We start from the raw sequence: 13,726 nt of genomic DNA on the forward strand, positions 1-13,726 counted from the left end.
CTTTCCCTATTTTAGTACTGTAACAGAAGACATAAATTCACCCTTCAGCCAGGACTAATTGACCATATCAATTAGGAACTTAAAGAATTGCCCAAACCTGCACAGGTTGCTCTTTGAAGCAATACAGAATACCCGGTGGACAAAAAGAAATTACAGTTTTAATGACACCTTAGAAGTTAAAGTGATTATCAGTGAACTTGAAGGTCATCTTGAGAAGCCCAAAACATAATCCAATACCTTCTTTCAGTACGTGACACTGCCCTGCAACTACAAACCCTGAGATGATAAAAATATTAAACTCTACCTTAGCTACTATGAAATTTCTTTAGTCCTTAAAGATGATTAAGATACCAAGCAGAGTTTCGATATTTATTTATGGTCTAAAATGACCGATTAACTACTGAATTCAAATGAATGAGCTTGCACAGGCCAATACAATGGGAAAGACAAGCTTCAATTATTCTTTAAGACAATGGCTACTGGACCAGCCCATAAGCCTAGAAAGATGGAATTAATGCATGTCAGTTAACCGTTTTGTGGAAGTAACTATTGGATTCCACCATCTTCGAAAATAACAAAATTAAAAGTAATGTAAAAACAAAACAAAATACCATTTTCATGTATCTAACCGGCAAAAATTTTTTTAATTTAATATCAGAGGTTGGACAAGGTATAGAGAAAAGGATACTTTCCAACACTGTTTTGAGAAGTATAAATTATATGAAACTGAGAAATAGCATAACAGTTTTGTGTCGACTTGGATTAACTACAATACCCAGTTATTCAAACACTAATTTAGATGCAGCTCTGAAGGTATTTTGCAAACGTATTAACCAGATAACTTCAAGTAAAAGAGATTAGTCCCCATGAATGAGCCTCATTCAATCAGGTGAAGAGTTGTAAAAGCAAAACTTCAGTTTTCCTGAACATATGCTGCCTTAAGACTACAACATCAACTCCTGCCTGAGAGCTTCCAGCTTACCAGAGAATGCCCTACAAATTTCAGATTTACCAGCCTCCACACTTGTGTGAGCCAATTCCTTGAAGATTATGATTTTTTTTCTTTTACTTTTAACCTTTTAATTCCACTAATAAGAATTTACTCTATGGATATACTTAGAAAAGTTATCCAAAATATATGTATAAAAGCAGATCACTGCAATACTTTTTTTAATACCTAAAAAATAAAAACAACTCAATTTTTTTTAAAAACATGGGGCAGGTTATATATACTGACATGGAGATGTCTCAGATATATTATTTTTAAAATCAAGATACAGAATAACTTACTTATGTATACAAAAAAGAATATAGTTATATTTACTATATTTATAAACATAGGTAGATAATGTACGCTGGTAAATCTATAATTTGATAATTTTTTATAAGTTCAAAAGAAATTGTTCACAAAATTATCTTTGGGGAGAATGACTCAGTGTTGGGGGGGCTAGATTTTTTACTTTTCATTTTATAGCCTTGTTTTTTAAGGGCATGTATCATTTGTATTTTTTAAACAAAATCAACAGGGTTAGAATATGAGCCTTTCTAATTTTCCTCTTTATACTCTTTACAATTTTTTTTAAAACCTCACTTTAAAAGTAATTAAGTCACATGATGTTTAACATGACCAAATATTATGTCTGTAGCTATCAAAAATTGTGGTCAATACCATACCAACATGGGAAAATATTTATGAAAGGCTACATGAAAAAACGGAATACAAATTGTACATACAGATGGCCAAACACATGAAAAGAAGCTCAACATCACTAATTATTAGAGAAATGCAAATCAAAACTACAATGAGATATCACCTCACACCCATCAGAATGGCCATCATCAAAAAAATCTACAAACAAACGCTGGAGAAGGTCTGGAGAAAAGGAAACAATCTTGCACTGTTGGTGGGAATGTAAATTGATACAGTCACTATGGAAAACAATATGGAAGTTTCTTAAAAAACTAAAAATAGAACTACCATATGAGCCAGAATACTGGGCATATACACAGAGAAATCCATAATTCAAAAAGACACATGAGGCTTCCCTGGTGGTGCAGCTGTTAAGAATCCGCCTGCCGATACAGGGGACATGGGTTTGATCCCTGGTCCGGGAAGATCCCACAAGCAGCAGAGCAACTAAGCCTGTGCACCACAACTACTGAGCCTGCGCTCTATAATCCGTGAGTCACAACTACTGAGCCTGTGTGCCACACTACTGAAGCCCTGTGCGCCTAGAGCCCATGCTCCGCAACAAGAGAAGCCACCACAATGAGAAGCCTGTGCACTGCTATGAAGAGTAGTAGCCCCGCTCACAGCAAGTACAGAAAGCTCGCACGCAGCAACGAAGACCCAATGCAGCCAAAAATAAATAAATAAATTTATTTTAAAAAAGACACGCAGGGCTTCCCTGGTGGCGCAGTGGTTGAGAGTCTGCCTGTCGATGCAGGGGACAAGGGTTCGTGCCCCGGTCCGGGAAGATCTCACATGCCGCGGAGCGGCTGGGCCCATGAGCCATGGCCACTGAGCCTGCGCGTCCGGAGCCTATGCTCTGCAACGGGAGAGGCCACAACAGTGAGAGGCCCGCGTACCGCAAAAAAAAATAAAAATAAAAAAAGACATGCACTCCAATGTTCATAGCAGCACTATTTACAATAGCCAGGTCATGAAAACAACCTAAATGTCCATCAACAGAGGAATGGATAATGAAAATGCGGTACATATATACAATGGAATATCATTCAGCCATAAAAAGGAACGAAATTGGGTCATTTGTAGAGATGTGGATGGACCTAGAGAGTGTTATACAGTGAAGTAAGTCCAGAAAGAGAAAAACAAATATCGTATATTAACGCATATATGTGGAATCTAGAAAAATGGTATAGATGACCCTATATGCCAAGCAGAAATAGAAACACAGACATAGAGAACAAATGTACGGATTCCAAGCGGGAAAGGGGTGGGGTGGAAGGAATTGGGAGATTGGGATTGACACATATACACTATTGATACTATGTATAAAACAGACAACTGATGGGAACATACTGTATAGCACAGGTAACTCTACTTAATGCACTGTGGTGTCCTAAATGGGAGGGAAATCCAAAAGGGAGGGAATATATGTATATGTATGGCTGATTCACTTTGCTGTGCAGTAGAAGCTAACACAACATTATAAAGCAACTATACTCCAATAAAAATTAATTTTTAAAAATTGTACATAAGGTTCAATAACAACTATGTAAAATATTTAAGGGAGAAATTGAAGGTAATAAACAAAACAAAACAGTTGATTTTTTTAATAAACTATGAATAGGAAGTGGGTAGTTTTCTACTCAAAGTTTTAATATTGTGATATATCTTTTCAGTAAAACTAAATTACTTCATGATCATATAGTCTCTTATTTAAAAAATTCATACACAGTATATTGTCTCAGAGTACTGGAAAAAATGACTAATTCAAAATATTCTGTTTGTTAACAATTTTTTTTTAAACTGCTATTGTGATTACCACTAGAGGGAGGGAAAAGTTAGGAGCAGGAAGAGAAAGGGGAGATATTCTGGGCTGCCGGTAATATTTTCTCTTTCCCTGGGCTGGGGTTACGAAGGTATTTATTCTACAACAATTTATGTTTCATTCATTTTTCTGTTTGTTTGTTGTGTCTCACAGTTTTTAAAAGGGTGATAAAAATTTACCTATTTATAGTCCATCAGATATATCAGAGCAAAATAACTCCTTATAAGACAAAATCCTGGGGACTTTCCCTGGCAGTCCAGTGATTAAGACTCTGTGTTTCCACTGCAGGGGGGCGTGAATTCAACCCCTGGTCAGGGAACTAAGATCCCACATGCCACGCAGCGTGGCCAAAAGATTAAAAGAAAAAAAAAAAAAAAAAGATAAAATTCTGAAAAATACAACCTGATTCCTTAAATATACTTTTCATTACTTCCCTTATTTTTGTCACCCACAAAAAAAAAAAACCTTAAGCTTCCCACTTCCTCCCTCACCTGCAAGCAATTAACAAGTCCTGAACATTTATTTTCTGAAATGTCAAATCTGTCCCTTATTTCCATCTTCAAGGCCACTATCCTAATTTGGATCCCAGCACCGCTTGTCTGTACTAAAATAAGTCTCTCCTAGGTAGTCTTTCACAAACATTTTTTAATGCAATACACAGAAAGAAATGTATTTATCCTCTAATTCAGTGCATATATACTTTTATATAAAACTAAAAGCTTCACAAGATAATACTTACCTTATTACTTGCAATGCACTCTGATCTATCCTATCACATCTTATTTTAACTCATCTTTTTAAACTGAAGTGGTTTCAACCCACTATACTGATTTAGCATCCTTAGTGTGCAATAACCATCAGTTTCAAAACCACCAATGTCCTTTGTAAGTGATCACTTAATCCCCAATTCAAAGCATTTCCTTCAATGAATGCTGCCTAAATTGTAATCTGCCACTTCTCTAAAATATATATAACTTACCTGCTTAAAAACATTCACCAGCTTCCCATCACGTCCTAGATAATAAAATACCACCTCCTTAAAGAGGCATAAAACCTTCGTATCTAAGCACTCCCTTATTTGAAAATCACTCCCACTTCTATTCTTGTTCATACACCATTCTGTCCAAGATACTCATAGTCTAGCTTTTGTGAAAGCAGTTTTTCTTTGCCCAGAAATACTTCCCCATTCCATCTCCTATCTTTCCTTCCAAGCTCAGTTCAGGTACCCCATCTTCTATTAAGCCTTCCCTCCTCCATTCTCCCATGGCTACCTTCTGCTACAAGGAATGCTGCTGAGAAGTAGCATTATGCCAGTACAAAAAAATACATGTTAAAATTACTGAATTTTAGGAGCTTACAATTCTTTCATAACAACTTTCCACTTACAAATGGTGGGGGGAGAGCCTGGGGGAAGTTGGAGTACTAAAACATACTATGTATAATTTTACGTATTTCATTTAATTCTCCTGATACTCTTAGTAGTAAAGTAGTAAAATTAGTACTAGCAGTAAAATGACTATGAGTACTATAGTTGTTAAATTCTACTATTTTCTACTATGCTACTATTTTCCAAGGTAGAGAGTAAGTCCTTTTTATAGAGATTTTAAAATTTGCCAAAGGTGACAAAAGGCTGGAATCAGGACTCAAAAACCATCTTCTTGGGTTTCCCTGGTGGCGCAGTGGTTGAGAGTCCGCCTGCCGATGCAGGGGACACGGGTTCGTGCCCCGGTCCAGGAAGATCCCACATGCTGCGGAGCGGCTGGGACCGTAAGCCATGGCCGCTGAGCCTGCGCGTCTGGAGCCTGTGCTCCGCAATGGGAGAGGCCACAACAGTAAGAGGCCCGCATACCGCAAAAACAAAAAAAACCCATCTTCTTTCCACTACACTACGCTGAGGTCCCAGAGAGGTGAAGTGGTTTGCTCAGTCCAAGTCACACAGCTATTAATACCTGAAAATAAACTAGTACAGTAGGCTCCTGACTTTTTGGCCACATGTTATCCACATATATAGGAACCTATCAAACAACACATCTCTCTTAGCCATAGTCAAATAGTCTTAGGTCCTACCACCCACTCAAATACTTTACTATTAGATAGTAACTATCTTAAAAGAAAGCTGAAGTGAATCCCGTTTCCAAAATAATGTCACATGTGGAAAAGTAATGCAAATTTATGTTTAAGGAACTTAAAGCAAAATCTTTCTATGAGCCAAAGATTTAATTTTTAAAAAATTACTGATTTCACACAGAAATGGCTTCCCTGTCTTAATCATAATATACAAACATAAACTTTTCTCAAAGAGCAATAATTCATAAGATGAGTTCTCATCTCAGATCTACCATTACAAACTCCCAAGTTCACTTTCATTTAACTATAAAATACATATTAACAGTCTACATCTATCTCACAGGGTCATTGGGAGAATGTATGTGAAAGTGCTTTCTTTATAAATAGTAAAATATTATTAAATAAAAAACATTGTGACTGGTATTGTTTTAGAACCACTCTGCCTATTATAAGATACTACGCTCCACAAAGCTCACCACTCCTTTTATATTGTATTCTTTTAATTTTGCACAGATAGGGAAAAAATAATTAAACTTTTTAAGACTCTATCTAAAATGAGATATATTATCCCCTGTGTCCATAAGTTGTGAGCAAAGACTGGGCCGTCTATTATTCTGAATGCATTGAAGTCTTTTTCTGTTTGCTTCTGGATTTTCCAAAATGCTCTCAATAGTTCAGCTGTAGGAGTAAGTGCCAGGTAAAATAAGTATTACTAGAGTAAGCTTCTAAGGTATGTTTAAAGCATTTTATTCACATAAGAATTTTAGAAAAAATCTTTTTAAAATATGGGCTACATTACTGATACCTGTTTTAATCTGTTGACTATTATGTTAGGTATGATGTTTATCTTTATACCTCAAAGGATATAAAAGCAAATCTCAAAAGAAAATATTCCCATTGATATTTACTAAAGAAATCCTGAAGCATCATAAAAGCAGAGTTTATAATGACCTAGAATGTGGGAGTCAGATCTACCATACTGAGAGATGAATAACCATCTACTCTGCTTAGCAGTTGTTCCAGCTTCTGGATCAATAGCTTTACTTGCAAATGGAGGGATTATATTTCTAAATAACAATCACCCTAAGGGCAAAAAAAAAATGGTAGTATTTACCTTCACTTACAAATAAGTATATTAGAAGTTTGGACAATGAGTCCAAAGGTCTTAAAGTCAAAAGCTGCTACATGGGTATCAGATTAAGATTCAATCCCAAGTACAACAATCAAAAAACAGTTTGATGTTAGCATATTTTATCCTTTTTTTTTTTTAAACCGATATCCTGGCTTTACTTCACTGAGTTTCACCTAAAAAGATAGTATCTATCTAAAATGGTTGTTCGGGGGATTAAATGATTAAAAACACACCTAATGTACCTCTGGGTAGCTATTCCTGCTGTTCTACAGACAAACACATCAACTGAAATTCCAGTCTTCAAAGCTTCAAACTCTTAAGTCTCTGCTTAAAAAGTAATATGGTTTGCCAGTACCAGAGTTTACCACGAAGTAGCAATGTTTTTAATTAATATCTGTTTAATTTATAATTGACTGCCAGAATATAACTCATTTTAATAAATATAAAGATCTTCTATAATAAACTACAAATAAGTTAATGAATAATAAACTAAAGAAGTCTAGAGTTTCAAATTGTAAGTTTCAATTAAACTAATTTTCCTTAAAGAAAATATACTATTTTTTTTTAATTACACATGAAAATCATTTTGGATTCACTATGTCCTACATACTTGGCTAACAAACATTCCCTTAAATTTTCAAAATTTTTGTCTTAACTTTTTTCCAAAACATATGGGTCCTTTTAATCTGCTCCTAACTCTTCTAGGCAGTAAGAACTGAAGCCAACATTCATGAAAGCTGAAGTGTCGAGAACTGTTCTGGGCCCTAGGGCACTGTTCATGTTTTATTCATTTTTGTATAGGTGACTACTTTACCAAAGAATCTGAGATACTGTTAAGTCAATTAACATTGCTGAAACAAATCAGTCAACAAAATAAGGCAGATGATGTGGCTACTTCAAATGAATACTCTTACATTATTGCTCAGATTTGAAACAAACCTAAAATATGCCAGCCTTTAAAATTACTCTGTGTTTGCAAGGGAAAAGGAGGTTCATTTTCGTATATAGTATCTGAAACTCCAAAAGTTAAATACAAATTAGTATTCAAAATAAATTTCATGTATGCTTAATCGTAACTTATTAGAAATAAGCTATTTAAAAATGTATAGGTTCTTAAGGACTTTTTCTCCCAATTTTTGTCTATCTATGAATACTGTGGCTCAGGAAAAAGAAATATTCACAAGCCGCTGATCCTTCTAACATCAGATATTGTTAGTTTTACTAAGATGACTAAAACATTTTCAGAAGTACCGATACAAATAAAATAACGTGTTCAGGGCTACCGAAGAACCCATGAGGACCTCGGTCATTACTTTGGAATCGAGTACTGTCGCCAATCCCAGGACTTGAGAAGGTAAGACTTAGGGTGAGCATCAATGGGAGTACACCGACGGGGGAGGGGAGGGAAGGAAAATGAAAAGATCAGAGATTAATTACCACATTATTTGTGAAAGGCGAGGAGATGGTGGCTTGGGCCGATAAGCGAGGACCCCTCGCAAGGGAGTGGAAAACGTTCTTTTCGCACTTAGAAGGGACAGGGGAGTGGGAGGAGGGGCAACGATCAACAGGAACCTTCCCGAGGTGGAAGGGGTGCGTCACGAACGTAGCCGCCTCTGGAAAGAGAAAAGCCGCCCTCAGGACGACCTCAATAAGCAATGGTGAAGGAAAAGGGGGAGTGACCTTCCTAGGTGTGACGGAGGAAATACAGGATCACTTCCCAAAGAACGGGGGGAGACGACGTTCCCAGAGGTCCTGCCGGCTCACCGGGGACTAGAAGGGATGGTGAGACCGCCCCCGCCCCCCGGCCCCCCGGGGCCGCGTCAAGGTCGGCTGAGACCCGGGGCTGAGGTGTGGGCGTTACCTGCAGGGTCACCTCCTGAGGGTCCCAGTGCGGCCGCAGGTGTCGCAGGAGGCTCAGGGCCCCCTCCCGGCAGCGCTGCTCCTCCTGATCCTGCACCGTGACGTCCAGCTTGGGGACCTCCGGGGAGCCGGGCGGGACGTGGATGTAATTGGCCATGGCCCAGGCTACGGCAGAGACTACCACAACTACGACGGCGACGGCGACCACGAGAACGGCGGGCGCCGACAGGCTGCTGGATCCTTCCGTCCCGGGGCGCCCTCGCGGGAGGGCTGGGGGCGTTCAGAATAACGGCAGAGCGGTAGGAGAACAGCTGGTGGCGGCACTCTCGCCGACCCAGGTCTGGATAGCGGCTGAACTGACCAGCGACTGCTCACGGGGAATATCCGTCTCGTCTGCGCTCGGCCGCCGGCGGGCGCGGAGCATGCCGGGACTGGCCTGACGCTGGCGTCACGCGCGGGGCGGGGCCTCGGCTGCGTTAGGATCAAGGCGGGGTTTCTAGCCGCGGGCACAATGGGCCTAGTGCCTGGAGTTAGGTTCCTCGGCCGTTATCGGACAGTGCGGTGCGTGCTGCTAGTCTTTAAAACGTGGGGCTCCCGCTTGGAATGATCCTGAGCCCTGCCAAGCCCCGAACGAAAGGCTCTGAAGCTTTAGCTCACCTGATCGGGAGGGTCTTGGGGTCTGGGTTTGAGGTAGGGCTGAGTTTTTCTGGGAAGCCGGGGAAGTGCCCTGAAATAACTCCAGGATCAGCTTCTGAATTTGGCCTGAGTCTGGGCAAGCTGGGTTAACTGGGTCTCCTTGATCTCGGAGCCGCTGTGTGCTGAGGACTAACCACATGGTTGGGTTGGCAACTAAATTCCCATCAGCAGTGTACGGAGATCATGGTATTTGGGACAGTTAAGATATTTGGGTAAGAAAGCGACTGCACTTCAAGATGTGTTTTTAAGGCCAGACGTTTGATCATACCGAGAGTTATTCAGAGTCAGCCAAAACAGGTTATAGTGTAGGATGAAGATGGAAGGAATGGAGTTTGGGGGCTCAGCCGCTAGATGCCTGTTTCAGGGGATCCCTGAGTGGGCCTTGAAAGGGCTACCTTCAAACATTTAGTCTCATTGTCTTATAGCACCTAATTCCCCTGCTAGGGGAATATTGGAAACTGGGTAATCCACAAGTAATTTATTGGGACCTCCTAATTTTCCCAGTGATTTCAGGAAAATGGGTTGAGATTTGACCTCTTAATGTCTTGCCTGCAGCATTTGGTAAATGGTGAATACGTTTGTTAGTGGTAAATTAAGTCGCTAACTGGACTCAGCTTAATTAACAGTCAAAATGTTTATCTCATTAACATCAGTTTACATTCTGATTGTTCAGAAAGAACCTACTTACCTTTGTAAATCACAAAATAAATAGCTCACTATCAATAAAGTTAAACTTCATAAATTAAAAAGAAGGAGAAGAGAGTTTTATAGACAGCAAGACAGTTGATTCAACATTTTCCAGACTTAGTCTCTTTTTTAAATCGTATACTAGGAGAAACTCTAAATTATGCATTCCTTTCAATTTGGGGAGAAATAATCAATATACTAATTTCACATTTCAGGTAGTATCTGTTGTTGTTGGGTTTTTTTGGTTTTTAATTTTTTGGGCGGCACCATTGGATCCTAGCTCCCCATCCAACCAGGCCCTCGGCAGTGAAATCGTGAAGTCCTAACCACTGGATCACCAGGGAATTCCCTCTATTGTATCTTTGTATAATTTGTATTTTTTATTATTAAACAGTTGGCATTTTAAGAATTTTGAAGCTATGGTTTGAATTGTGAAATGATTTAATAGCAAATTACAAAAATTATTTGGGGGATTATACAAGTTTGTAATTTTAATGAAGTATCCATTAATAACTAGAAAGACCTAAAAAAAAAAAAAGAAAAAAAACTATTAGGTACCTAAGTATAAAACTAACAAAAGATGTGTAAGACCCTTATGGATGAAATTATATTAATGGAGAAATGAACCATATCCATGAATAAGAAAAGATACTTATTAAAAAGATCTGTTTTCACTGAACAAACCAATAAGTATAGTGCAGTTACAATTAAATCTCAATTGCGTATTTCACAGAACTTGTTAAAGTGGCATTAAAATTCACACCAAAACTTAAGGTCGAAGAGAAGCTGCTATAATTCTTTGTCGGGGCGGGAGGGTTAGAGAATAAGTTGGGAGAACACATCCTACCAGGATTTATGATATAACGGTTTAAGAATGGGCAAATAGACAAGTGGAGCATGATAAAGATTCCAGAAAAAGACCTACACACGTGTGAGATCTTTGAATATGATAAAAGTGACATTGAAAATTAGGAAAGGATGGAGAAACAGTACTGGAATAACTGCTATTTGTATGGGAAAATTTTTTTGATCCCACTGTTACCCAAAAACAGGGTTTACCTCTTCGTGGGTGTCAAGCCAAAAGACACAACCAAGGCAAAGAGCTGGAGAAGGTAGTATTTATTACTTGCAGCAAGTGAGAACACCAGGGATCTTTCCCAAAGCAACGTCTCCTCGAACAGCAAAATTGGAGAAGTTTTAAGCTAAGGGAACATGCATATTCATGAATATGCTTGAGTTAAGGAGAATTCAGCATATTATTGGGGCAAAGGTCAACAGAGTCCAAGCTTTAGTCTTGGACTAAAGGGCCGGGGTGGGGGTGGGGGGTTGCTTAGTTCCTGTAGAACAACTCAAAGATATGTATCAGATTACGTATATCCACTGAGGAGGAACTAGGACTGTTTTATAGCTGAACTGCTGCTGCTTGACTGCTTTTCCACTGTTGCTACATTCCTTTGTTCTCTTAAGATCATTAATTACTGAGACCTGTTCAAGGGCAAGCATTGCAGCCAAGCTTAGATCACAAAATGGCTTAGGCCAAAAATGGCTTCTCTTATGTCAAGAAAGCCATGCCTGGTTTTCTTTCTCTGGGGACCCCCTAGCCTATCTGCTTACAGACTTAATTAAAATTTAAAACTTCTGCTCTGTGAAAAACTTCTCTGTGTTAAGGGAATGCAAATCCAAGACACAGACTGGGAGAAAATATTTGCAACAACAGATATCTGATGAAAGATTTGTATCTGAAATATGCAAATAACTCTGAAAACGTAACAATTGGAAAACAACCCAGTTTAAAAATGGCCAAAGGATCAGAACAGCCACCTCACCCCAAGATGAAATACAGACAGCAAACAAGCATATGAAAACATGTTCAACATCATGTCATTAGGGAATTGCAACTTAAAACTACGAGATAACACTACACACCTATTAGAATGGCTGAAATCCGAAATACAACACATGCTGGTGAAGATGTACAGAAACAGGACCTCTCATTCATCACTGGTGGGATGCAAAATGGTACAGCCACTTTGGAAGAGTCTGGAAGATTCTTACAAAGCTAAACATAGTCTTACCATGTGATCCATAATCATTCTCCTTGATATTTACCCAAATGAGTTGAAAACGTACATCCACACAAAAAACCTGCACATGAATATTTATAGAATCTTCATTCATAATTGCCAAAACTTGGAAACAACCAAGATATTTGTGAATAGGTGAGTAAGAATAAAAAAAACTAAAACAACAACAACAAAAACTACTGGTACATCTATTCAATGGAATATTATTCAGCAATAATAAGGAATGAGGGATCAATCCACCAAAAAAAAAAAGGAACCTTAAATGCATATTGTTAAGTCAAGGCAGCCAATCTGAAAAGGCTATAAAATGATTCCAACTGTATTACATTCTGGAAAAAGCAAAACAATATTAGACACAATAAAAACATCAGTGGTTGCCAAGCGTCTAGCCAGAGGGAAGGAAGGATGAATAGATGGGGCACAGGGAATTTTAGAGCTGTGAAACTACTCTGTATGATACTGTAATGGCAGATAGATGACATGAATTTTACAAAACCCATAGAACTGTACAACACAAAGAGTGAACCCTCATGTAAACTAGAGGCTTTAGTTCATACTTATGTCTTTGACAAGGCAGTAGTTATTTTCAAAATGTGAATGAATGAATGAAAAAAGTGTATAAGAAAATATAGGATCGGTTGGCCTTGTTTTCCACTTTTCTGTTTTTCTTTTTTCAGATGCCACCCTGCTCTCATCAGCCGCTGGCCCGCCATCTCCTTGAGCCCTAACACCATGCCTTCAATTAAGTTGCAGAGTTCTGGTGGAGAGATATTTGAAGTTGATGTTGAAATTGTGAAACAATCTGTGACTATTAAGACCATGTTGGAAGATTTGGGAATGGTTGATGAAGGAGATGTTGGTCCAGTCCCCTTGCCAAATGTTAATGCAGCAATATTAAAAAAGGTCATTCAGGGGTGCACCCACCACAAGGATGATCTGCCTCCTCCTGAGGATGGTGAGGACAAAGAAGAGTGAACAGATGATATCCCTGTTTGGGATCAAGAATTCCTGAAAGTTGACCAAGGAACACTTTTTGAGCTTATATTGGCAGCAAACTACTTAGACATCAAAGGTTTGCTTGATGTTACCTGCAGGACTGTTGCCAATATGATCAAGGGGAAAATTCCTGAGGAGATTCGAAAGACATTCAATATCAAAAATGATTTTACTGGGGCTTCCCTGGTGGCGCAGTGGTTGAGAGTCCGCCTGCCGATGCAGGGGACATGGGTTCGTGCCCCGGTCTGGGAAGATCCCACATGCCGCGGAGCGGCTGGGCCCGTGAGCCATGGCCGCTGGGCCTGCGCGTCCGGAGCCTGTCCTCCACAATGGGAGAGGCCACAGCAGTGAGAGGCCCATGTACCACAAAAAAAAAAAAAAAAAAAAAGATTTTACTGAAGAAGAGGAAGCCCAGGTACACAAAGAGAACCAGTGGTGTGAGAAGTGACATTTTGTGTCTGATGCTGTAACACTGTAAGGATTGTTCCAAATACTAGTTGCACTGCTTTGTGTATAGTTGTTAATATCAGAAAAACAGTCCACAAATGCAGCAGCAAATCAGTTGTATTAGCAGAATGTTGTCCTCATTGCATGTGTAGTTTCAGTACTGATTCCAAACTTATGGCTCAGTTTCTTCTAGTATGATCAAAAGTTCTTTTTTCTTTGCTCTGAATAAAATTGAACTGTGG

General features: G+C 39.0%; 2 protein-coding genes across 3 annotated transcripts in view; one reads left to right on the forward strand and one right to left on the reverse strand.

Annotated features, from left to right (window-relative positions):
- The window catches only part of ETNK1 (ethanolamine kinase 1), a 69,002-nt gene extending 59,998 nt beyond the window's left edge, over window positions 1-9,004 (reverse strand). Inside the window, exon 1 of the mRNA XM_030841259.2 lies at window positions 8,576-9,004. Within this exon, the coding sequence (XP_030697119.1) occupies window positions 8,576-8,731 (156 nt within the window). The 5' untranslated portion in view covers window positions 8,732-9,004. The remainder of the gene's footprint in view (window positions 1-8,575) is intronic.
- LOC115844336 (S-phase kinase-associated protein 1-like) lies at window positions 8,695-13,428 on the forward strand. 2 transcript variants are annotated; one of them, XM_060305936.2, is made up of 2 exons: window positions 8,695-9,135; window positions 12,719-13,428. In XM_060305936.2, the coding sequence occupies exons 1-2, from the start codon at window positions 9,086-9,088 to the stop codon at window positions 13,014-13,016; spliced, it is 348 nt and encodes a 115-aa protein (XP_060161919.1). In that variant the 5' UTR covers window positions 8,695-9,085; the 3' UTR covers window positions 13,017-13,428. The 2 variants fall into 2 exon arrangements, with proteins under 2 accessions (XP_060161919.1, XP_069902531.1); XM_070046430.1 differs by having other exon boundaries at window positions 8,697-9,482.
- Window positions 13,429-13,726: the final 298 nt, after the last annotated feature.

This window comes from Globicephala melas, chromosome 10 (genome assembly GCF_963455315.2).
Source record: "Globicephala melas chromosome 10, mGloMel1.2, whole genome shotgun sequence".
Taxonomy (NCBI): domain Eukaryota; kingdom Metazoa; phylum Chordata; class Mammalia; order Artiodactyla; family Delphinidae; genus Globicephala; species Globicephala melas.